This window comes from Bubalus kerabau, chromosome 21 (assembly GCF_029407905.1).
Source record: "Bubalus kerabau isolate K-KA32 ecotype Philippines breed swamp buffalo chromosome 21, PCC_UOA_SB_1v2, whole genome shotgun sequence".
NCBI lineage: Eukaryota > Metazoa > Chordata > Mammalia > Artiodactyla > Bovidae > Bubalus > Bubalus kerabau.
The window spans coordinates 53429547-53455407 of NC_073644.1; the positions used below are offsets into that span (position 1 = coordinate 53429547).

Here is a 25861-nt window from a genome sequence, read left to right on the forward strand (position 1 = left end):
TGATTAATAAAAATGTATACTCAGTACACATAAAAACAAAAGTTAACTGAGTCAAACAGAAGAGCAACAGTGGCAGTTTTTTTTAATTAGTTTTATTTTTTTACATTTCTAACCATCCATCAGTTATTCCATAACAAGGCAGTGTGCTGACTGAATGTAGGCTCCCATAGTCAGGGTTTGAATTCCACTTCGATTAATTACTGGGTAATCTTGGGCAAGTTAATTTCCCTGGGCCTTAGTTTTCTTGGGCTTCCCTAATGGCTCAGATGGTAAAGAATCTGCCTGCAATATGGGTAGACCTGGGTTCGGTCCCCAGGTTGGGAAGATCTCCTACAGAAGGGAACGGCTACCCACTCCAGTATTCTGGCCTGAAGAACTCCATGGACAGAGGAGCCTGGTGGGCTACGGTCCATGGGGTCACAAAGAGAGGGACTTTCACTTTAGTTTTCTTACCTATAAAATGAGGGTTCTAATAGCACCTTTCTCACAGCTTGTTGTGAATATTAAATAGTATTTGCAAAGTGCTTAGTACCCAGTGAACTATAAACATGCTCAATACACATTATTCGTTATTAGTATTCCACACATTACCATTACCTTGAGGTTTTTCAACACATGCTTCATCAATTTTTTTTCTCTTTATTAACTCTTGTTTGGAATGATCTTGGAGACACTGGCTGTTGACAATGATGAGCAGCTAGAAACTGCCCTCCACACTAACTTCTTGGTACCTTGGCCAACTCTAAATAGGTCTCACCAGAAAAAGGTATTAATAGCAAATGGCAAAGGCTCAATAGCAGATTTAAAAAAACAAAACAAAACAAAAAAAACTTCAGGTAATATTCTCCTAAACCTTAAAAATTAAAAAGCAAGGTTGGGGACAGAGATAGCCTGAAGAAGAAAAATGCTGAGAAAAAGCATATAACTGAATCCACATATACTTTAAATGTTTTAAAGAAAGGACGCACCTTATCATCAAACTTGTGTGGAAGAAAATGAGACATACGCTATTTAGAATTTACTTTCGATGCAACTATACAATTCCACGGTCTTAAGTTTGCCATCAGTTGCTCTCCCAACATCCCATTTTCTATCGCCATCACCAGAGGCAACAGAGCATCCGAAGGGTTAAAAGAGGGGGACTATCAGCCCCCAGCCATTCACTCCGGGACCCACCTCCCTGCCGCTCTGTGTTTACAGGATTTTATTTGCATAGAAGAACTGCAGGAGCTCGGGATGGTAGTGGCTCTGAAAGAAATTGGCAAAGGGACACGTGAGGGAAGGATCCAGTAAAGCTCCTCGACTCTAGAACGAGTAGACGGTCATCAAAGGCTGAGCTTGAGGATAAACAACTTTCAGGTTCTCAGAGGAGGAGGCATCATCACTGGCATTCACCCAGAGATCTAAGACAGGTGGTGCCAGCGGTAAAGAACCCTCCTGCTACTGCAGGAGACGTAACGCAGGTTCCATCCCTGGGCCAGGAAGATCCCCTGGAGGAGGGCATGGCAACCCACTCCAGTATTCTTGCCTGGAGGATCCCCTTGGAGCCTGGTGGGCTACAGTCCATGGGGTCACAAGGGGTCGGACACAACTTAAGCGACCTAATACACACACACGCAGAGATCTAAACAGGAACTGCCAATGCATTCTGTGCACAGTCCTCTGGGTGTTTTGCCATTTACATTGCGTTGTGGGTCAATTACAGTTGAAACATACAGTTGTTTTATGGGGGCAACTCCCTGGTGTGCCGACCACCTTCCGCCTTAACACCGGCATCGACTGCGCAGGGACTGGAAGAACGTCTCCTGCCCTCGCTCACTCACCAGCTGCCGGCAGAGCTTAGGGTTCCTTTGATCCTCCTCATTCTGGAAGCTGTGGTCCTTGCTTTGTCTCAGGTATGGAGAACAGGCTCGAAAAGTTGTTTTGCAGGCCTGAGAGAAATAATATTACCACCTAATGGTCACAAACGTGAGAGAGTTTTATAATCTCAAGCAAGGAGGAGGAATATGCCGATCTGTGGTCTGGGGACCACTGAGAGTGTGAACTTCACTTTCAGAAAGTTTGAAAATTTGAATCTTAAAGGATTTCTGCTTATGTTTTTTATTTTTTCAAACGTTAAGCTTTTTATTTTGTATTGGGGTATAACTGATGAACTATGTTGTGATAATTTCAGGTGAACGAAGAAGGGACTCAGCCATGCATATACATGTATGCATTCTCCACCAAATTCCTCCCATCCAGGATGGCAACATAACTTTGAGAGGATTTATGCTTATGCAATGACCATGTCTATAACTTGGGCCTGCAGGGGAGGGCAAAGCCTGGGTTTACCACAACACTTCCTGTCTCATCAAAAGTAGTGCTGGATTGCTATATTTAAATGGGTAACCTACAAGGACCTACTGTAGAGCAGAGGGAACTCTGCTCCATGTTATGTGGCAGCCTGGATGGGAGGGGAGTTTGGAGGAGAAGGGATACATGTTATATGTATGGCTGAGTCCCTTTGCTGTTCTCCTGAAACTATCACAACATTGTTAATCGGCGATACCCTAACACAAAATAAAAAGTTAAAAAAAAAACTATTTAAAAAAGTTGTGCTAGATTCCTAAATTCAATCTCAATCTCTCTCTCTCCCTCTCCCTCCCTCACGCACCGCCTTAAAGAAGATCAGTGATTTAGTGGAACCCTTTGCTGGGCTTCCCTGATAGCTCAGTTGGTAAAGAATCCACCTGCAATGCAGGAGACCTGGGCTCGATCCCTGGGTTGGGAAGATCCCCTGGAGAAGGAATAGGCTACCCACTCCAGTATTCTGGCCTGGAGAATTCCATGGACTGTGTAGTCTATGGGGTCCGACAAACAGTCAGACACGACTGAGCGACTTTCACTTGCTCCTGATGGTTTTGAAACTCTCACCTGCTCTAAAGCAGCCCTGAGGTCCACCCAATCCCATTAGGACACATTTTCTCCAAGAATGAAACAAAAGTTTCGTGGCTCAGACAGTAAAGAATCTGCCTGCAATGCAGGAGACACGGGTTCAATCCCTGGGTCGGGAAGATCCCCTAGAGAAGGGAAAGGCAACCCACTCCAATATTCTTGCCTGGAGAATCTCTTGGACAGAATAGCCCGGTGGGCTACAGTCCATGGGGTGACAAAGAGTCACACACAACTGAGCAATTAACACACTTCTCATTGGAGGAGGAAATGGCAACCCACTCCAGTGTTCTTGCCTGGAGAATCCCAGGGACGGGGAATCTGGTGGGCTGCCGTCTATGGGGTCACATAGAGTCGGACACGACTGAAGTGACTTAGCAGCAGCAGCAGCAGCACTTTTCATAGGAAGCTAAGAAGCCAAATCTGAACCAGGTGGGAAATCTGAACCAAGTGTGCTGACAAAAGCTAGCTGGGCGTGAACGAATCTCCTCCGAGAGGAGCTGCTGCCCCAGAGAGTCAGCCAGCACCTCCCTGCCCTCTCTCCACTAACCTGACTCTATCTGGCATTGACAGGGGCCGGAACCAGGCAGGCAGGGCAGGAGCAGATGGAAAAGAACACCCCTGCTCAGAGAGGAATCAGGTAGCCATCAGAGAGGCACTTTCTCTAGGACTCACACGGATGCTCCTCTGAGCTTCCATGATGGAACTGGCCGCAGTGGAGGGCTTGGCATCCCGACTCAGCAGGGCTGCCTCCCTGCTCCCTCCGTAAACGGTGCTGCGGTTCCAGGCGGTTGGTTGCCAGGAGAGGCTCAGACTTACCTTGGCCACCTGGGGATTCCTGTCCTGTAAGTGGGTCAGGAGGGAGTCCTGAGTCTGCTTCACCTGACGGGTGAAGAAGCTCCTCCACTTCCGTCCAGCAAGGTCAGCCAGTTGCCCAAACAAGACAAAGGCCGAGTATCTCAGGCTGTCATTCTCCTGTGGGTCCCCCGTGAACAGAACAACAAACCCCGGTCAGTACCACAAAGAGCTGCATCACGGGACAGCACAGCCCTGTTCCCTGCACGTTCCAGGTGGGCCCTGACTCCCATCTCAGCACTCGGCCGGCTGGGCTGGGGGATGGAGAGGAGACCTCCGAGTCTGCACTGAGGCCCTCCTTCATCAGACATGGACATCACTGTGGCTACTCCCAGCTCCCCAGATCTTTTCTTCATTATTTAACGTTTTGGAGATTGACGATGTTTACAGGGTTTGAAATTCAAAATAACCAAGTATTATGGGCTTCCCTGGTGGCTCAGATGGTAAAGAATCTGCCTGCAATGCAGGAGACCCAGGTTCGATCAATTCAAAATAAACCAAAAAGGTTTATTAAAAAAAAAAAAGAGTAAGTCTCCTTCCTACACTTCTCCACCTGCCACCAAAGTTCCCTCTCCACAAAGTCATATATTTTGTATGCAGCCCTTCGGAAAATTAAGAAGGAAAAAATAAAATATATATTATTATATAGCCCTTTCCCACATTTTTACACAAATGGACATGGACCATTCCACTGTTAGGCACCTTGATTTTTCATCAGTCTCTCTGGGAGCTCTTTTCCATGTCAATCCAAACAGAGGTTTTTGGTGGGGCGGGGGGTTGGGGGGTGGTGCTGTGTCATAATTCATTTGACCCACTCCCTGTTAATATTCCCAGCATTTCTGCCAGGCCATCTCTCTTTACGTTGGTCTGAATTCTCCCACATGCAGCAGAAATCATTGTTTCTTTCCTGACATCCTGCCAGCTCTGGATCTGATTGCCTGGTGTGTCTCTGACTGCAGGTCAGCAGCTTCAGGCCTTTCTCCATCTCCCCAGGAAGCTGTCTAGTCAACATTTCCCTGCCCAGGTGGGGAGACAGCAGGGATTTGCCCAGAATCACAGGATGAGGGAACAGAGAACCAGAGTGGTAACCCAGTCTCCTGACTCATGGTGAAGGAATTTTTATATCAGTGTTTCCTGATCCTCACCAGCTCTAGGTGAACCAGAGGGAACGGGACTGAGACGGGCCTCCTCACCTAGAACTGGGGGGCCACAGACATTCAGCAAGACTGGATGCCACTGATCTCTTGTGAAACAATTTTTAGCACGTGTAACACATACAGAAATTGCTTTAGTGTTGCACTTTCTCCACTGTTCTACCAGTGTGTGTGTGTGTTTAATTCGATTCAGCTGGCGCTCACGGAGTCCTGACTCCATCTGAAGCACTACCCTAATGCTGTGAGATGTACAGAGGTGTGTAAGGGGCTGTCTGTCCCCCCGGGAGTCTGACAGTCATCTGAAGGGGACATAGCACAGGCAGGCAGGGAAGAATGCTCTGACAGTTACAAACTGTCAGAAAGAGCTCCCCACAAGTATCCCCAGGTTTCACTTTGACAAGGGCTCTCTGATCAAAAATCAGTCTACCTAGCTTTAAAAAATGATTGCATGAGAAAATGGGTTACCTCTTTACTCATTAAAGCCAGACCTGGGGCAAGTTCCTTGACCCTCACGGCCTCATTTTCCTTAGTCACAAGATGGAACTGATAAAAAGAGCTCATAGTCCATTAACCAAGAAACATGGGGCCAGAAACTTCTTGGAACTCCATTTTTCACCTCTCAGATTTGGTGTCCTTAAGCGTTTGTTTTATGCATTACACAACACTCCCACGAAGAGTCTGCAGAGTACCCCCTAAGCAAATGCGCTTGGAAAGGGGACTGAGGAGTTTCCCCTGAGGCCCTCGAAGTCCTCGTCCTCCCCGGCTCCTCCCCCTCAAAGTCCTCGTCCTCCCCCTCAAAGTCTACGTCCTCCCCGGCTCCTCCTCCTCCAAGTCCTTGTTCTCCCCAGTTACTCCTCCTCGAAGTGCTCGTCCTCCCCGGCTCCTCCTCCTTTAAGTCTACGTCCTCCCCGGCTCCTCCTTCTTGAAGTCCTTGTCCTCCCCAGCTCCTCCTCCTCCTCCTCAAAGTCCTCGTCCTCCCTGGCTACTCCCCCTCGAAGTCCTCGTCCTCCCCGGTTCCTCCTCCTCCTCGAAGTCTACGTCTTCCCCAGCTCCTCCTCCTCAAAGTCCTCGTCCTCCCCGGTTCCTCCTCCTCCTCCTCGAAGTCCTCGTCCTCCTCCTCGAAGTCCTCGTCCTCCCCAGCTACTCCCCCTCGAAGTCCTCATCCTCCCTGGTTCCTCCTCCTCCTCCTCAAAGTCCTCGTCCTCGTCCTCCCCGGCCACCCCTCCTCGAAGTCCTAGTCCTCCCCAGCTACTCCTCCTCGAAGTCGAAGTCCTCCCCGGCTACTCCTCATCGAAGTCGAAGTCCTCGTCCTCCCCAGCTACTCCTCCTGTGCCCCCCCGCACACACTACCTTAACGCCTAACTGCTCCTCACCTCTGGAGAAAATCCAGTTTGCCGGGACCCTGGTTGCTGATGTGCACAAAGAATCCTCCCTCTTTCAAGGCCCATCTTTGACCACCATGTACACACACATAGGATTCCATCACCTGCCCGCCCCCGCCCCCGCCCCACCCAGGAGGATTCACTGTAATGGAGCCGTTAGTATATACACACTGATGACGTTGACGCCCACATGTGTTCAATGACATTCCAGAGACCTGATAGATTAGGATTGATGCCCTGATCCCCGGCCCTATTTAAAAAATCCCTCCCTTTTTCCCCAAGAGTCCTTTCAGGACTCTCATGCCTGGAATTCTAGAACAAAGGCTTATGCTGCGCCCCCACCCCCACCCCTCAAGATCGCATGGCAAACAAGCCCTGGCGATTAAGATGGTACCTCCAGAGAGACTTAGAGACACCTCCCTGGAGATACCTGCTTAATACTCCAGGGAGGTGGAGCGGAGACTTCCCTCCCCACCCCAGAGAGCCCTGGTTCACATCGAGCACAGGCCTCCCTGTGAAGGAGGGGAGGCAAATGTCCCAGCAGCTACTCATAAGCTTCAGGCTCCATACTTTGCGGGTTTCTCTTCCTCCCGTGGGGTGCAGGCACCTGGCTCTCACGGAGTTACTCCTGAGGAATCAGGTGTGAGGAACTCATGCAAGATGCTCTGTGAGTAAATGCAAGGTCTGCTCCCTGCTCTACAGGTCTTGCATGTGTGTGTATATGTGTGTGTGTGTGTGAACTATGGTAAGCTAACTGATCAGCTGTGTGTGTGTGTGTGTGTGTAACTATGGTAAGCTAACTGATCAGCTGTGTGTGTGTGTGTGTGTAACTACGGTAAGCTAACTGATCAGCTGTGTGTGTGTGTGTGTGAACTACAGTAAGCTAACCAATCAGCTGTGTGTGTGTGTGTGTGTGTGTAACTATGGTAAGCTAACTGATCAGGGGTGTGTGTGTGTGTGTGTGTAACTACGGTAAGCTAACTGATCAGCTGTGTGTGTGTGTGTGTATGTGTAACTACGGTAAGCTAACTGATCAGCTGTGTGTGTGTGTGTGTGTGTGTAACTACAGTAAGCTAACTGATCAGCTGTGTGTGTGTGTGCGTGCGCGTGTGTGCATGCGTGCGTGCGTGTGCACGTGCGTGCGTGCGTGTGTGTAACTACGGTAAGCTAACTGATCAGCTGTGTGTGTGTGCGTGCGCGTGCGTGCATGTGATGCGTGCGTGTGTGTGCGTGCGTGCGTGTGTGCGTGTGTGTGGGTGCGTGTGTGCGTGTGCGTGCGTGCGTGTGTGTGTGTGTGTGCGTGTGTGTAACTACGGTAAGCTAACTGATCAGCTGTGCGTGTGTGTGCGTGTGTGTGTGTGTGTGCGCGTGTGTGTAACTACGGTAAGCTAACCGATCAGCTGTGTGTGTGTGTGTGTGTGTGTGCGTGTGCGTGTGTGTGCACGTGTGTGTGTGCGTGTGTGTGTGTAACTACGGTAAGCTAACTGATCAGCTCCCGAGCCCTCACACTCTGTGTCCATGCACTTTCTGTTCAGCCTGCCTTGTCACCCAGCAGTTAAGAGGGCAGGCCCTGATTGTAAAGCAAGTATCCTCCAATTAAAAATCAATTTTAAAAATTAAAATAATAAAATAGATAAGCAACAAGGATATACTGTACCAAGAATTACAACCATTATCTTGTAACAACTTTTAATGGAGTATGAACTGTAAAAATACTGAATCACTGTGTACCTGAAACTAGTATTGTAAATCAATTATACCTCAATAAAAACAGAATTCAATTAAAAAAAATTTTTTTTAAACAGGAAAAAAAAAAATGCAGGCCCTGGGCAGAGGGCCTAGTTTCATACCCACTGACTCACTCCACGATCCCTGGGCAAGCTATCTAACCTTTCGAGGCCTTGGTTTCCTCCTCTATAAAGTGAAGATAACAGCGCCTGCCTCACCGGGTTATCCTGACGGTGAGACGATCCATGCAAACTGCCTGGAGACAGGCCTGCACACAGTAAGAGCTCACTAAACATGGACTACGCTGATCATCACATTTGTAAGAAACCACTGAACACACGTGGACGTCATCATCGTTAAGTGTGTTAACAGTCCTATTACGATGAACACTCCTTGAGGGGTGGTGATGGACTCCTACATACCTTTATATGTCTTCCATAACTTCCAGCACAGTACCAGTCTCTCAACAAGAAAGTTGAAAGTGAAAGCCACTCAGTCATGTCCGACTCTTTGCAATCCCACAGACTATACAGTCCATGGAATTCTCCAGGCCAGAATACTGGACTGAGTAGCCTTTCCCTTCTCCAGGGGATCTTCCCAACCCAGGGATCGAACCCAGGTCTCCCGCATGGTGGGTGGATTCTTTACCAGCTGAGTCACAATTTCTTAATAACTAGAGAATAACAGAGGCCTTGTTTCCTGAGCAGCGCATCACCCAGGGCTCACATTTGACTTTAAGAACCTGGAATTTTCCCGCGTCGTCTCACTTACGTCATCGAGCAGAGTCCGGGTCTGGAGGGTGATGTCTATGAAGAAGGAGCCCAGGGCTTTCCCCTGCATCTTGCCCAGGATGATGGTCAGGGTTTTCATGCTTTCATGGATGACTTCAGAACTCACCGGGTCATAGAGACCATGCACTAGCAGGTCTAGAATAATCTTCTTATACTTTCTCACCTGTTAGCAAGGTTTGGAAAGCATTAGCAGCACAGCAATCGCTCCACATGTGTTGGAAAGCAACTCCACTTCTAATCATCCAATAACCTGGGGCTTGGACTAAGAGGTCGTGGCTTTCTTCAGCACGGGATTCAATAACTCTCGGCAAAACAACAAACACTTTCACTAATCTGACCCAAGAATCCAGCTCGGTCTTGGAAGCACGGAAAGAGCAGTCTGGAGCCTGGCCTGTGGGTGGGTGATGCTGGGGAGGGCATGTTAAGGAGGGTGGTGGGCTGGGTGACCTAGGGACCTGTGGCCTATTGGGGACTTTGACAGGGGATGAGACAAAATGGTCACTGAAGTGGACAGATGCTGAAGGAAGAAGTGGGGAAAACATCTTTTCCTAAACAAACATAAATTCTTGGAAAAATTAAATTCTTCTATTAAACATAAATTCTTAGAAAAATTAAATTCACCAGAGGGTGATGTCCAGCCGTGTGCTAACCTTGCCTGTGGTTCTGTATCCCAAGGCTGATGATACTGAGCAATGATGACCCTGAGCTGACCCCAACGGAGTCACATGAGCCTCTGTGCAGTCTCCTGCCCTTGAGGGTGGAAGGAGCCAGTGACTTTGAAAGCTTCTGACCTCTCAAAGGTCACGGTGGTGATGGATGTCGTTCCCATGGTTCCCTTAGATCCCGTGGCAGACAGGAGCAGGAGACACTCTCCTGCTGACCATGAAGAACTAAAGCTGCCGTGCTGTGTGAGGGCGGCCTCTGGGAGCCAGGGACGGCCAGTCGGCAAGGACAGAGGGATGTTAGTTCTACAACCAGAAAGAACTGAATTCTTCCAACAGCTCCCAAAGCTTGGAAGATGACCCTGAGCTTCAGAAAGGAATGCAGTCTGGCCCAGACCTTGATGGCAGCCTTGCGGGCCCCTGGGCAGAGGACCCAGCTGAACTGTACCTGGACTCCTGGCCCAAGGAAATGGCGAGATACAAACGCCAGGCCATGGAGATCCTTTACACAGCAGTGGACCCCCAGCCCTGGGGACTCCAGGCCACGAGGGCTGGCCGAGCGCCCCCTGCTCTTCCTACCTTGTCCGGGGTCTCACAGGCCATGGTTCCCAGGCCTCTCATCACCATATGACGCTTTTTAACACTGGGGTCCCGGGCTGTCTCTGCCAAGATGAAAAACACATTCTTCAGAGGTTCCTGCTTCTGGAGCCTCAGATTCCAAGAGACCTAGGTGGTGGGTCAAAAATACATTGATTTGGGAGTGTTCAGAGTCACACCCTACCCATCACCAACCCTAATCTCTCCTTGTAAGAAAAACCTGTTTTGCTGCTCAATTTTACTCCTTCTTTCTCCTCCTAAAGACACCTGGCTTTTGCTGGGAATATATTGTTTAATCTACATATTTGAGAAAAGAATGGAGGAAGAGAAAAAGGAGTGGATAAAAGTGATGCAGAGCTTATGTTGAGGTAGGTTTGGGGGGATTACAGAGGGGTGCCTGGGCAGCTGTGGATGTGACAGAGCTGAGACAATGGGGCTTTAGGAGCGTTCATGCGATCTGAGAAGCCCAATCTCTTTAACAGGACAGGGGAAGCTGTGTTCCCCAAGTCCCAAAGAAGGGTTTCCTTGACCTTCTTCCTCCCACAGCTCTTCCTTGTTTTTCTGCTCCACCTTGTAGCTAAACCTTGAAAAACGTGTCTATACTCACTTTCTCCAGCTGCTCCATTCTCTCTTGAACCTCCTCCCATCAGGCTGATGGCACCCATACCCCCTCCCCCACTCTCTGTCCCCAGTATGACTAAATCCCAGGGTCAATTCTCAGTGTTCATTTCACTCAACCTCTCAAGAGCCTTTGACACAATTAGCAAAGCACATCGACAAGCATTTCGGGGCACCTGAAAGATGTCCTACCCCAGACTGTGAGCATCTGAGCAATGAAGACTAGGAAAAGAAATGCATAAATAATGCATATTGGAAAGCACTGTGTGGCTGATGCAGAAATCTGGACTTCAGGGTCTAAACTCTAACTGTAGGGCAAGAGATGGGATATTAGGGCTTTGAGCCCTGACACCAAGAAGGGCATGTTGTCCTGGGCATCACAGGACATGGCAATGTGTTGGAGTCAGAACCAAGAGAATGCAAGATTCAGGCAAGATCCAGACAAGATCCTAATTATCCTTAGTAGAGGGTGTGGGATGGGGCTGGAGATGAGACCCACAGCCCTATTTGGCGTTTGTGTGATTACCAAGGCTCATCAGTATTTCTGAATATTCATTGCAGTTCATCCTATATCATTAAGTTTGCAGCAAGCTAAATTCTTCCCAACTCATCTTCTTGTTATCCTATAAACATTTCATTCGTGTTAAGAGCTGCCATCAAACTTTTTTTCAGAAGAGGCACCTCAGTAGAAGGAATGGAAGGAACCCACAAGCACACGTATCACAAAGTGGCTGCTGAGACAGGCCATTTGTTCATAATAATTTGTCTCAGACCTTGGAAAAGAAAGACATCACTGATGTGCTTCTCTTCTTGGGCTGGGTGGTGGGGCTGGAAAGGGGCTGGCCCAGCATTCTTCTCGGTGTTTGGTCCATGGAACTGAAAACAGAACAAATCATCATATGAGCCACAGACACTCAAAGCCCTGTGCCAGGGTAGAGCTATAAAGAAGCAGCATCCCTGAGGTTTGTCCTGGGGAACATGTCACCAAGGAGATGGACCAATCACATCAGAAGATAAAGAGCAACACCGGCATCACAAATCATCAGGGACATACAGATCAAAACCACGGTGAGATACCACCTCTGGGAGTGTACCCTCAGTCAAAGCCCGCAGTGGGTTAGGGCTTATTCCTTGAAGAACCAGGTAGTAAGCCAACCTCTTTGTTTTTTGTTTATATACAGCTTGCAATTTTACCATGTGTGTATATTATTTAAAATATATCGGGCTGGCCAAAACCCCGAATGTTTTGGCCAACCCAATACATTATAAATAAATACAGCTTGTAAAGTGATTCTGATCTGCAGCCTGGTTTGAGACCCACTGCAGTAAACCAGTGCTTCTCAGACGTGAGTTATCAGAGGAACCTGTTAAAATGCGGATTCGGACTCAGTGGGTCTGGGGTGGGGTTTCCTGCCTTTCTTATAAGCTCCCAGGTAACATCAAGGCTGCCAATCCTGAGTACCACGCTTTGAGAGCAAGGATGCAAAGTGGGAAGCTACAGGAGATAAGACTATGCACTGGAAGTGCTGGCAGAGACGCCCCACTGTGCGCGAGGGAGCTTAAAAGGAGAGGCTGAAGCACACTGCACACATCGAGGTTCCAGTGGGGTTCCATGCAGTAAGTTACACGGGAGAGGTAATAATAACAAATAAAACAGGGAAGTGGTAGAAGATACGGCAACAGGAAGTAGTTAAAGGCCAGCTGTGAAGGACTGACTAGAGAGTTTAGCTTTAATTGTAATATTAAATTAAATTTGATTAGTTTAATTATGTAATTAGATTTAATTTAGTTTTAATTTGTATATGAGTGTATATCAATGAACCATTGATTTTTTTTAGATGAAATCCATGTAACATACAATTAACTATTTTAATAACATTGTGCAACCACCACCTTTATCTGGTCCTAACCTAAAATGCTTTCATCAAAGAAAATCCCGTACCCATTAAGAAATTACCATTCTGCCCTCCCCCACCAGTCCCTGGCAACCATTAATTGCATTACTGTCTCTACGAATTTACCTATTCTGGATATTTAATATAAATGGAATCAAACAATATTAGGGCCTTTAGGGTCTGGCTTCTTTCTCTTGGCATGATGTTTCTGAGGTTTATCCATGTTGTTGCACATACTCGTACTTTATTCCTGTTCATATCTAGGTAATATTTCATGGTATGGATAGGCCACACTTGCTTAGCCATTCATCTTTTGATGGACAGTGGGTTGTCTTCACCCTCCAGGTGCTTCGAATAGCGCTTCTGTGAACAATGGTGAACAAGTGTTTGAATGTTTGCTTTAATTCTTTGGGTGTATACCTAGGAGTGGGATTGCTGAGTCATATAGTGATTCTATATGGGCTTCCCTCATAGCTCAGTCGGTAAAGAATCTACCAGCAATGTGGGAGACCCAGGTTTGAGTCCTGGGTCAGGGAGATCCCCTGGAGGAGGAAATGGGAACCCACTCCAGTATTCTTGCCTGGAGAATCCCATGGACAGCGGAGTCTGGTGGGCTACAGTCCACAGGGGTCACAAGAGTTGGACACGACTTAGCAACTAAACCATCACCATAGTGATTCTATGTTTAACTTTTTGAGGAACTGCCAAACTGTTTTCTGCAGTGGCTGTAATATGCAAGAGTTCCAATCTTCCCACATCACCAAAAGCTTAGTTTCCAGTTTTTTAAAATTATTATTACATTCATCCTAGTGGGTATGAAGTGGTTTGCCCTTCTGGGTTTGATTAGCACTTTTTAAATGACTACTGGTATCTTTTAGTATGTTTATTTGTGGTTTGTACACCTTTTTCAGAGCCATGTCTATTAAAATCCTTTGCCTGTTTTTTAATTGAGTTGGTCTATCTTTTTGTTTATTAGTTGTAGAGTTCTTTACATATTCTGGATGTGTGTGTGTATGCTTAGTGGCTCAGTTGTGTCTGACTCTTTGTGACCCCATGGACTGTAGCCCACCAGGCGCCTCTGTCCGTGGGGATTCCCCAGGCAAGCATATTGGAATGGGTTGCCATGTTCTCCTCCAGGGATCCAGGTCTCCCATATTGCAGGCGGATTCTTTACCAGCTGAGCCACCAGAGGAGCCCCATACTCTGGATACTAGACCCTTATCAAGGGCTTCCCAGATGGCGCTGGTGGTAAAGAACCTGCCTGCCAAAGTAGGAGACCTAAGAAATGTGGGTTCGATCCCTGGGATGGGAAGATCCTCTAGTGGAGGGCATGGCAACCCCCTCCAGGATTCTTGCCTGGAGAATCCCACGGACAGAGAAGCCTGGTGGGGCTACAGTCCGTGGGGTCATAGAGTCACACATGACTGAAGCAACTTAGCCCAGCACAGACCCTTATTGGACATTTGATTCACAAATACTTTTTCCCACTTGGTACATTGTCTTTTTATTTTCTTGACAATGTTTTTTATGCACAATAGTTTTTAGTTTTAACAAAGTCTGTCCATTTTTGTTGTTGTCATTGTTATTCAGGCTTTCAGTGTTATATCTAAGAATTCCCTATCAAATCCGGTCACAAATATTTACCCCTATGTTTTCTAAGATTTTTATGGTTTTAACTCTTAAGCTGTTCATCCATTTGAGTCAATTTTTATGTATAGTGTGCAGTAGGGGTTCAGCTTCACCAAAACCATTAACCTTTGTTTTGGTTTTTAAAAACATTTTTAGTAGAAGAAATGACAGGTATGTAACTACAGTGGTTCTCAAGCCTACTCATGTTGGAATCACCTAAGGAACTTGGAAACATTTAACACCCTGTCTACACCCCAGACCAAGTCTACCATCATCTCTGGAGGTGGGCCTGGGAATCAGTATTTTTAAAAAACTTACCAAGTAATTCCAATATGCAGTTACTGAATAGACTAGTGACCAATCATCTTGTTTTGCCCTGGTGATATTGTGATTAATAAGAAGAAACATATATTTGGTCTTGGCCCCATTCCTGGCACAGAGGTCCTAAAACCCTTGGAATTTCCAAAGTGATTAGAACCATAAAAGCGTCTTTTCTTATGCTAATGAGGTGGCCCTAAGTCATCTGAAGGTGGGGGCTGGTTGTCAGGTGAACCAATCCAGTGATCAGAAGGCTGGAACTTTCTATTTCACCTCTTCTTCTCCTGGGAGGAGAGAAGGGCTCCAGATTGAGTTCAGTAACCAGGGGTGAATGATTTGATCAACCATGCCTAGGAAAAGAGGCCTCCACAGAACCCCAAAAGGATGGAGAGCTTCCAGATCAGTGACCACAAGGAGCTTTAGGGCGGGTTGTGTACTTGGAGAGGCAGGGAAGCTCCTTGCCCTTTCTCCACGTCTTCCTGTGCATCTCTTCCATCTGGCTGTTTCTTAGTTATACCCTTTTATAATAAACCCGTGATTCAGGAAGTAAAATGTTCCTCTGAATTTTATGAGCTGCTCTAGCAAATTAATTGAACCCAAGGAGTGGGCTGTGGGAACCTTCAGTCTACAGCTGGCTGGTCATATGTACTGGTGATTACCTGGACTTGGGATTGGCCTCTAAAGTATGGGGACTGAGTCTTTAACTTGTGGGATCTGATGCCATCTCCAAGTAGATAATGTCTGAGTTGAACTGAACGGAACTAAATGGAAGTGAATTGTGGGGCACCCAGTCAGTGCCCGCCAAGGAACTGGAGAATAGATTGAGTGAGTGAAGTCACTCAGTCGTGTCCGACTCTTTGCGACCCCATGGACTGTAGCCCACCAGGCTCCTCTATCCATGGAATTTTCTAGGCAAGAGTACTGGAGTGGGTTGCCATTTCCTTCTCCAGGGGATCTTCCCGACATGGGGATTGAACCCGGGTCTCCCACATTGCAGGCAGATGCTTTACCATCTGAGATTGGTGGTGTGCAAAAAAAACACACTGGGGCATGGCCCTGATGGGTTTCCTGGGACATGGGACTTTCACAGCTAAGAGCCGAAAAGTCCTGGGCAAGTCAGGACAAGTTGGCCCTGCTGGTTTTGCTGGAGTTTTGAATTTATTTAATGCAGGTGACTGCTAGAACCCAGTTCTGTTAAACAGCCGTGCTTCGGAACATTTGACTCTATGACCTGGAGGTACACAGGGATTTGGCTTCTCCATCATCTTTGCCCCCCTACCCCAACCCAAGCTGGTTTCAGTAATGCTTAGTCAGAAGACACTCAGGAGACCCGTGAAAACACCTCTTCACCCCGTAACCCCTGTCTCTATTGCTTCTTCATCCCTGGACAGCACACCTCTCCTCACCACTGCAATGAGGGACCCCCAAACCCCCTAGAACACTCCCACTAACTAGCAAGATTTTTTTTTTTTTTACTGCAACATGGCATGTGGGATCTTAGTTCCCTGACCAGGGGTCAAACCCACACCCCTTGCATTGGAAGAGTGGAGTCTTAACCACTGGACCAGCAGGGAAGTCCCCCAGCAAATGGTTTTTGTTACTTGAATAAAGGCATTCCCATACGCTTCGCACTGAGCCAGTGGTTCTCATACCCAGGTGCACACCCGAATCACCTGGAGGATCTGTTGAAACACAGATTCCCAGAGCCCGTCCCCAGGGTTTCCGATGCTGTACACCTGAAGCAGGACCCAACAGTCTGCATTTGTAACAAGCTCTCAAGTGATGCTGGGATGTTCCCAGTCCAGGCATCACCACACTTTGAGATCCAGAGCCTTTTAAAAAAAGAAACCACAGTATTACTATGTCATCCCCTTCCAGAATGAAAGGATTTAAAAATTTACACTGAGGCAAAATGCTTGGTTGTTCCTTTCTGGGGAATTTCTGGACACAACCCTTTGTATCAAAGGAACCTGCCACTCCTCAGGCTGAATGCTCTGGATCAGAGCTGACGGGTGCTGAGCCGTGGGTATGCAGAGCTTAGAAGAAGAAAGTTCTCTCGATGGTCACTCCCCAAGGAGGGCACAGGCTTCAGTAATAAACAGCTGGTGTCCCTGTTCTGCGGCATAAGAAAATCATGCCTGAAGCTTCTCCCCATCATGCCTGAAGGAAGGAAAGCCAACCCGCTTCCCTGGTCTTCACTCTGGCCTCTCTTGCAGGATTAGCACAGCACAGCTGAGGGCTTTAACCACCCAGGCCGCTTCCCCAGGCTTCAGAAGGGAAAGGCCTCACCTCTTTTTAAAGTTTTTATTTATTTATTTATTTCTGGCTACACTGGGTCTTTGTTGTTGCAGGCAGGTTTTCTCCAGTTGCAGCGAGCAGAGCCTACCCTCCAGTTGCGGCTCGAGTGCCCTAGGGTGCATGGGCTTCAGTAGTTTTGATTCCCGGGCTTTAGAGCACGGTGCACAAGCTCAATAGTTGTGGCATACAGGCTTAGTTGCCCCGTGGTAAGTGGGATCCTCCCGACCAGGGATCGAACCCTTTTCCCCTGCACTGGCAGGCAGACTCTTAGCCACTGGACCACCAGGGAAGTCCCAGCCTTGTCATTTCTTACGAGCCACATCTAATGGAATTTAAGGCCATGGAAGGCTCTCAAGCAGAGCAAAGTACGTGAGGTTGAGCACCCTGCTTGGGGGATTCAGCTGTGTTTAGAAAAACACAGGGCCCCACTAAGTAGCTCACCAATGCCCACCTCCCCAGCACAAGAGAAAAACTGTGATCTCGTTTAGTCTCGAGGTATCAGGGCTCATCTCCATCTTTGGGGCAGGGAAAGCAAAGCATTTCTCACTGTGTTGGCTGGGCCTCCTATGTCGGAATGCCCCAGAGTGCTTGTTAGAAGTGCCGGGCCCACTCCATAATTACGGGATCCGAGTCCCAGGGAGCGGAGGACCTGATGGCGTTTACAAGATGCCTGGTGACAGTCCACACAGCTGGCATAGAAGAACCTCCGGAATATTCAGGAGGAAATGTACCAACTCCAGAAGTGGCAAACTCCACTCACCTAAGGCTGCACATTGAATTTCTCTTTCAAAATAAAATTAAAATCAGGCCAAGCTGTACAGGCCATGACTTGGACATACCTCTTCGATACTCTTCTTAAATTAAAGGTTTGCTTTAAGAAATACAACAAATCTAAAAGTTACTTTGAGGCTGCTGGGCCCTTCACCTGAGTTTTGTCTCCCGAGCTTGTGGCCTCTCAAAGGCTTGCCTCCACCCACCTGCCTTGCTGCCTGCCTCCCTCCTCTTCTCCGAAAATTAAGTCCTTTCAACCCAAACCAATCAAACAAAAGGATCATCTCCACCTGCTGCAAGACAGGATCTCCAAGAGGAATGTTACAAACAAACTGTGAAGAAACAGAGTGTGTGGATTTGAAGGCTTAGGTGTTCATAACTCCACCCATAAGCCCACTGGCCCCCAAACAGCCGTTCTTTGCCACGAGAATTGGGCTCTTCTGCTGGGTGACCTGGACGCCTGGTCTAGCATGACTGAGTCCGCTCAGTCCGGAGGACACCTGGATGCCTTGAGCCTAAGGCCAGGCTCTGCTTGGAGTTTTGTTCACCCCTGTGCACGTTCTTCAACGAATTCTTCCCCTTCTGGAAAGTCCTTCCCTCTGTGCTGATGACTTGCCCCCGATGGGGACAGTTTCACCATCACAGCGGCCCTGAAGCTTGTCTTCATGGCCCCATTGTGTTCTTACCTGGTTTTCCTGAACAGACATGGATTTGGGGTGACTTAGATGAGTTTTGCCCTTTAGGCTGACTCCCAAATGCCTTTGCAAATTTAATTCCTTCTGACTGAAAATGTTAGGTTTATAATCAATAATCTTTTAACTCACTAAAACTAAAAGCTATATTATGGAGACCAAAATTCTTATCTGTTAAATGAGGGAAAGAAACTGTTAGGTTTGCAACAATCCTTCCAACACTGAAGTTATTAATGATAACAATAATATTAGTAGCTACCACTACTGGACACTCGTGTATGCTAGGCACTATATTTAGCACTTTGTATACACTGCAGGAGGAAAAGGCAATGGCACCCCACTCCAGTACTCTTGCCTGGAAAATACCATGGACGGAGGAGCCTGGTAGGCTCCAGTCAATGGGGTCGCTAGGAGTCGGACATGACTGAGCGACTTCACTTTCTCTTTTCACTTTCATGCATTGGAGAAGGAAATGGCAACCCACTCCAGTGTTCTTGCCTGGAGAATCCCAGGGACGGGGGAGCCTGGTGGGCTGCCATCTATGGGGGTCACACAGAGTCGGACACGACTGAAGTGACTTAGCATAGCATAGCATACACTGCAGGTGAGGCTATTTAGCTGACCTCTATGAACCAACCTGCCAGGTTAACCATATTCTGCAGGCCCTCTGTGAATGGTACCTACCAGTGCTTGCGGCCCATCGTACTCCCTTGCTAACTTCTGCTGCATTAGTCCTCGTATGCTTACCAAGAATCAGTTTATAACAGCTGTACTTGTTACTGTAACCATGAATTTTAACTATTATAGAAACTGATGAAATATGAGAAAGGGATTTGTTTCTGTGAAAGCAAAATTGAATATTTTGGGAGGTTTCAACAATGGGGAAGCGGCTAAAAAAAAATGCTGTCCAATTAAGATTTGTGTGGGTGGACAGAAGTTTGAAAACAGTGTTAATAATCTGGAATGATTTACTGGAATTGGGATGTTCGTACAGAAAGTGATTTTACCTGAGTCTTCCCAGATGTCTTTAAGTTCTCACTACATTGAAAGAAACCCAACCTAGAGCTCACAGATGCAGTGTTATGCATGTGGCTTATGCAAAAAAGCTCAAAAAACACCCTCTGGAGGATTCTATGTTCAAAGAAAAGGCCATGGCCCCACACTAAAAACTGGAAATTCTACCTTTTAAGGTAAAATATTTGATGTCATGTTTTATATCAATAATTCACTCCTTTAATCATAAGCTCTCTAAAATCCATTCCCAATCTCTCAAATAAGAAGTCTTTGTTTTATTTCATTTAACCTTTACAATAATATTGACAGATAGGTTTACTTATGCCTACTTTAGAGGAGAAACTGAAGTTTAGAGTGATATAAACAACCTATGTCGATGTGTGCAGGCTTAGTCACTTCAGTCATGTCGGACTCTGCGACGCTATGGACTATAGCCTGCCAGGCTCCTCTGTTAATGGGATTCTCCAGGAAAAGATACTGGAGTGGGCTGCTATTTCCTCCTCCAGAAGATCTTCCCCACCCAAGGATCGAACCTGCGTCTCCTGCACCTCCTGCATGGCAGGTGGATTCTTGACCACTGAACCACCGGGGAAGACCGTAAACAACTCAAAATAGCTACTAGCAGAGAGGAGTTTAAGATGCCAAAACTACACTTCCCGTTAACTGTGTTCTAAGCCTGTATCCAGCTCCTAGACGATGTCCTGAGTGCAGGCCAGGTGAGGACACACCACAGGGACACTTGAGTTTGAAGCATCAGTATCTTTTCAGCCCCACTCCCATCTAAAGCTCTTAATACAATGATCTTAATATAATAATCTATAATCTATTGGCCATAGATTGGCATAGTTTGTGAAAAGAAAAGAAAAAAGTCATCAAATCACCTACTACAGTTTTACAAAGGGAATATCAACTCTCTGATACGGTGACCCAAGTGACATTCCAGAAAGGTCTGGGGATGCAAGCGGACCGTAGCCTCTTCCAGCCGCAGCCCAGGTGGTCCCAGCCCGCAGCCGGCCCTTACCTGCGGTCACGTGGCGATGCGGCAGGTGCAGCCGGAGCCCGGGTCACGGCGCAGAGCTGCTGTTCCCGGGGTAGCCGCCAGATGGGATGACTCGGCTCAATTGTCCCAGCCCTGAATTCCTAACATAGGAGAAAGGAAACGAGAAGCAGGGTCTGTTCAGGATAACGGGTCAGCGCAGAGTGCTGGAAAGTGAGACTCACATGAGGAAAAACAAAATAAATCAAAGTTTAGATGGGATTGAAGTGGGGGAGGGGACCGACCTCTGATAACCACAACGTTGTCCTAGGTGGACACAAGCCCCCTTGAACCCTTTCCTTCCCCAGACCGGGATGAGGTGTTTTCCCACCTCTCTGTGCTGTGTTCGCCCCTTATACGCCCCTCACTCCGAGTCCCACCCACAGTTTCTAAAGAAAGGACTGCAATTCTGAGGCTCCTTCGCCTGCGCGGAGAGGGCCCTGCCCAGCCGCGATCCCGAGGGCGGTCACTAGATGGCGGCATCACTCAGTGGACCGGTTCCAGGGAGCCCCCGCTCACGGCCGCCGCTGCGGCGCTTCCCTCCCTAATCCAGTTGGAGCAGTTTGAATCTCAGGACGGGACACTGTGTTCCCGGCCAAGCGGCTTCATCGTGACTGCTGCACCACCAGCCAGAGCGTTGACCGTTGATGCCCCTTCCTGCCCAGCAAACAGGTCCTGAAAGGACTGATTTGAACTTTCAATAATGTAAATGATTTATTGGGAAAACCAAGCCAAACAAAAAAGCCTGTGTATAAAAAATACTCGCGCAATTAAAGAGCCTCCCTTCCATCATTCTTTCTTCCCTGGACTCTCCACCCAAGTGCATCAATCTATTTGTTGATAATTATTTACTGTCTGGGTGTGTGTTGGGTAACTCGGGCAATGTGTGAGAAAAAGGAAAAAGTTCTATTTTTTTTTTAAGTTCTAGGAGCTTATGGTTATGCTAATAGGTAATGTTTATTGAATATTTCTGAGTGCCAAACATTGGGGTAGGTAGTGTGTAGACTATCTTGTTTGATTCTTAGGTTAGTACTCTTAATTATGATCCTCATTTTCATGGGGACATTGAGGCACAGAGATGACCTTGCTCAAGGTCACATGGTTAATTAGTGGCAGAGTTATAATTCAACCACAGGTGGGCTCATGTCAGAGCTTAGCCCGTTAACCACGATAGCTGGGCAGTGGGCAAGTTTGGGAGATCTAACTGGGAGACAGATGGACAAATATAAACTGAAGTATATCAGAGTGGAAGTTTGGAAGACAAAGCAGAGGGAGAGAAAACAGATGCCTTGAAAAAATAAGAATGAGGCTAAAGCAAAACCCTCTCTGGGCATGCACGGGCACCCAGGTGACCTCTGAAAATGCAGTTTCAATGGGGAAAAGAAGCTAGACTACAGAGCTGGGGAACTATGTGGAGAGAGAGAATGAAGGCATCTTACTGCAAAAGGAAGGCAATAAAGAGACTAGAGGAGACAGCAAGGTCAAGAAAGGCACTCCGGTCTTGCTGTGTGATTTTAAAATAGAATACAGCTTGGAAGTGTTTCAAAACAGTTGCAAAGGAGACCTAAGAGGTGGGTAGTGCAAGCAGTGAATAGTGAGATAGGAGCAGCTGAAGGGAGGGAGCAAGGGGCCAGGGGAGAGAGTTAGCTGTGCGCGGGAGGGAGCGAGGACCCCCCAGATCCCCGCTCCTCATTTTTTTATCTGTAACTGGGAGACAACCACAGAGATGGAGATACATCAGCGTGAAAATGAGAAGAATGAGCAAGTTCAATTCATCCAAATCGGCCTCTCTCTTCTCGGGAACACCAGAGTTGGATTATCTGCCTAGAGTGGGAATAAGATTGGGGAGGTCATAGCCTTGTACGGAACTAATCTATGCAGTGTTTAGGATGACCAAAAAGCAGATAAAATTAAACCAGGCCACAGAAGCAGCTGAAGAAATAAAATCTATGCTGCAAGTGTCAGGATTCTCTGCCAAGCCTCACGGGTGATTCAGGACTGAAATATACCTGCCCCCCCAACCCCCATGGACGGAAATACAACAGATAGACTATTAATAACCCCTCAGGTCTAAAGTTTCTTTGTATTCAGGTGTTGAGACATTTGGCAGAGAACTAATGTGCTCCTCATTTGCCAAACGGGAAAACAAAAGGGCAGACAAGTTTCCCTGTTTGGCTTCAAGTCACAGAGAAAATCTGGGCACAACCAGAATTGGTACTCAGGAGGCTTGCTGATCCAAATTCTGCTCTGTTCAACACTTCCCACAAAGAGCATGGACACAGCTAACGACCCCAGAGAGTCCCAGACACAGCACAAACCTGGGAAGCGTCCAGACCAGGACACAATGCCCAGGGAACAAAGGTTCACCTAACATGGCCTTGGGATACCGCACAGCTCTTCTGGGAATGAGAAGCCTCTTTGATAATTCGATTGCAACAGATTGATGTACTTATGACACAATATCCTTCACATACTGTAATTATTTCATTTTATTGTTTAACAACTCTATGTTCACTCGCTCAATTAATATTTCCTTATTGTTGGAAGTTCAGGGGCTGATGCCTCTGGAAAAATCAAAGAGGGTAATTACTGAGTCCGCTGTTACTGATGAAAACGACAACAGGCAGAACTAAATTGGTCAGCAATTCACTGTCAACTTAGACTTGGCACATGAGGACAAATGCCTGGCAGCGATCAACACGGTTTCCTCTTTAGGGTCAGGATGCTCAGAAGACCCTCCTTCTGTACTTGTGTATGGTCTCAGCAGGAAACTTGCCTAAAAGGGATGGCAAGTTTTGAGTTTCTTCTCTCTCGTCTTCTTTCCAGAAATACGTCCAGGTCAAGCCAAACTCTCCCTTCATTTTCACTTCTAAAAAGAAATCTAATCAGCTGCCTGCTGCTGCTGCTGCTGCTGCTGCTAAGTCACTTCAGTCGTGTCTGACTCTGTGCGACCCCATAGACAGCAGCCCACCAGGCTCCTCTGTCCCTGGGATTCTCCAGGCAAGAACACTGGAGTGGGTTGCCATTTCCCTCTCCAGTGCATGAAAGTGAAAAGTGAAAGTGAAGTCGCTCAGTCATGCCCGACTCTTAGCGACCCCATGGACTGGAGCCTACCAGGCTCCTCCGTCCATGGGATTCTCCAGGCAAGAGTACTGGAGTGGGGTGCCATTGCCCTCTCCGAATCAGCTGCCTGCTCAGCCACTAATTAGGAATGCCAGTTCCTCATTCATTCTTTCCTTGTTCTTCAGTTGCTTATGGAGCTCATAGTTTCAACAAGGCAGAGCGCTCCCAGGTGGCACTGTGCCCTCTGGAGACCGCAGAGGGCAGAGGGAAGACATGGTCTTCTGTGTCTGTAGACATTGGTGAGGGCCCAGGACAGGAGGTGACAAAGAGCAGTTCCCTCAGGCTAGCCTTCATAAAAGAATGCACCTCAGCACCTGGGCTTACCAGAAGCAGTTTAGCTGGGAGAGGCAGAGAAGAAAGGCTAAGGTTCCAGGGTGCAGGGTCCCAGCTGGAGGACCCTGGATGAGTCAGGGAACCTTGTGCTCCCCAGACTCTTCCACAAGACCCCCCCATCCCCACCCCGCACCAGTGGAAGCCCAGAGCTGCCACCACAAGCAGGAATCCCTTGGGAAACTCTTCTCCACCATCACCCTCCATCATTTGCCTCCCAATGGCTTCCCTTGGGGCTCAGCTGGTAAAGAATCCGCCCACAATGTGGGAGACCTGGGTTTGATCCCTGGGTTGGGAAGATCCCCTGGAGAAGGGAAAGGCTACTCACTCCAGTATACTGACCTGGAGAATTCCATGGGCTGTGGAGTCCATGGGGTCACAAAGTGTTGGACACAACTGAGCAATTTTCACTTGTCACTTTCTCCTACATATCTGGTTTATTTTAATATAAAAGCAACAGTCTTTTCATTTCAAATCTTTGAATACAATAAACAGCACAAGGAGAAGCACAGGGTTTATCCCTCTTCAAATACCCTCAGGCACAGGGAGGCAGGAGCCTACCTACGAAGTCTCTCCAGTTCTACCAACTATGAGCAAGAAGCTGCTCTCAGCCGTTTTCTTGTCCAGCCCACCATCTGGCTGCCCTGCGGTCTGTTTTCCTGACTATATCACTTGACAGTCATTGTCAGTACTGAAAGCAAGAATATGTTCCAACTTTTCTGTTAAGTAGCCTGAGATGATCTCAGAAAACAGTTTGCTACTCAACCTAGAAAACCCACAAAGTCATGCAAATTGAGAGGTTCAAATCTTCATGTTCACTGCCTGGACCATTGAAGTGTGCATATCTGAAAAGACGGCAAGTCTCTGAAAGATGTCACTTTGCAGAAGCAACGTGTGCCCCTCCGTCGTCCCAGTGGCTGAACACCCAGGCCGAGAGGGCTGGCACAGGGTTGGTGGACCCTAAAGAGTGCTGCGTGTTTGCCGCAAATGCTTTAACGTGCTGAGAGTGATCCTGAACTAATCTGATGTCACTTCTCACTAGGCATAGAGCTCATCCAGGTGAGCAAAGCCCCAGGGTGTGCCTCTGGGTTTACAGAACTCATGGTTGGATTAACCCCCACAAACTCCTGCCACTGTCCAGTGAGCCTTACTGAAAAAGGGCAGATGGCTGCACAGAGGAAAACGATGCCCCAGAAGAAACTGAAGAAGCAAAACCTTGTGGTGCAGGAATAAATTCAGCATAAAGTAAGTGCAAATAAAAGTAAAAAAAGAAGAAGTTCAAGCTTTTGTTTGTTTGTTTGTTTATGACCCCATGGACAGTCTCCTGTGTCTATGCATGGGATTTCCCAGGCAAGAATACTGGAGCGGGTTGCCATTTCCTTCTTTAGGGGATCTTCCAGACCCAGCAATTGAACCTGAGTCTTCTGCATTAGCAAGCTGATTCTTCTTCTTTTTTCTTTTTTAAGAAGTTCGAGTTTAAACATCTTTCCTATCTGAGACGTTAATTACCCACACCATCACCAGTACCCCCACAGCATCACCAAAACCCCTTCTACTTGCAAAAATAATCGTAAAAATATGTAAACATTTCCCAGCCCAACTGGTTCAATCTATAGCAATCAATGAACTGTGTTGAGCAACGGTGTTGAATAGAATCGGTTGAATCCAGAAAATACTCCGTGCTGTCTTACCTGAGCTGGGTGATGAGGCCTCCTCCTCGGAACTCATCCTGATGAAAGACGAAGTGATTACTCCCAGGAACATTGTAGTCCTTTAAGCAAGCTCGGGGCTGGCCGTCAGTTGCGTTCTTGTCCTTGAAGATGAAACATAGGGCAGATTGGCATTTTATCACGAGTGGGAAATGCATAATAAGGCCTTTTTAGGCTATCTGCCCCTGACAGTTGCTAGAGATTCATTACAGGCCATGCTATTTTGCAAACTTTGAAAATTTTTGTGTTCGTTTCCTGTTTCTGCCAGGGCCCAGGGAGAGAGCCCCAGGAGCCTCACTGCGGCAGAGAATTGAAACAATAGCTAGCC

At 47.4% G+C, this 25861-nt stretch overlaps 1 protein-coding gene across 3 annotated transcripts; it reads right to left on the reverse strand.

Moving 5' to 3' along the window:
- Window positions 1–21237, reverse strand: MRO (maestro). 3 transcript variants are annotated; one of them, XM_055558887.1, is made up of 8 exons: window positions 20617–21237; window positions 20357–20475; window positions 11492–11594; window positions 10083–10229; window positions 8822–9004; window positions 3751–3906; window positions 1824–1931; window positions 1–1248 (listed from the first exon to the last, which is right to left on the reverse strand). In XM_055558887.1, the coding sequence occupies exons 3-8, from the start codon at window positions 11588–11590 to the stop codon at window positions 1195–1197; spliced, it is 747 nt and encodes a 248-aa protein (XP_055414862.1). In that variant the 5' UTR covers window positions 11591–11594; window positions 20357–20475; window positions 20617–21237; the 3' UTR covers window positions 1–1194. The 3 variants fall into 3 exon arrangements, with proteins under 3 accessions (XP_055414862.1, XP_055414860.1, XP_055414861.1); XM_055558885.1 differs by having other exon boundaries at window positions 1–1931; XM_055558886.1 differs by lacking the exon at window positions 20617–21237 and having other exon boundaries at window positions 1–1931; window positions 20357–20575.
- Between the last annotated feature and the right edge of the window lie 4624 nt (window positions 21238–25861).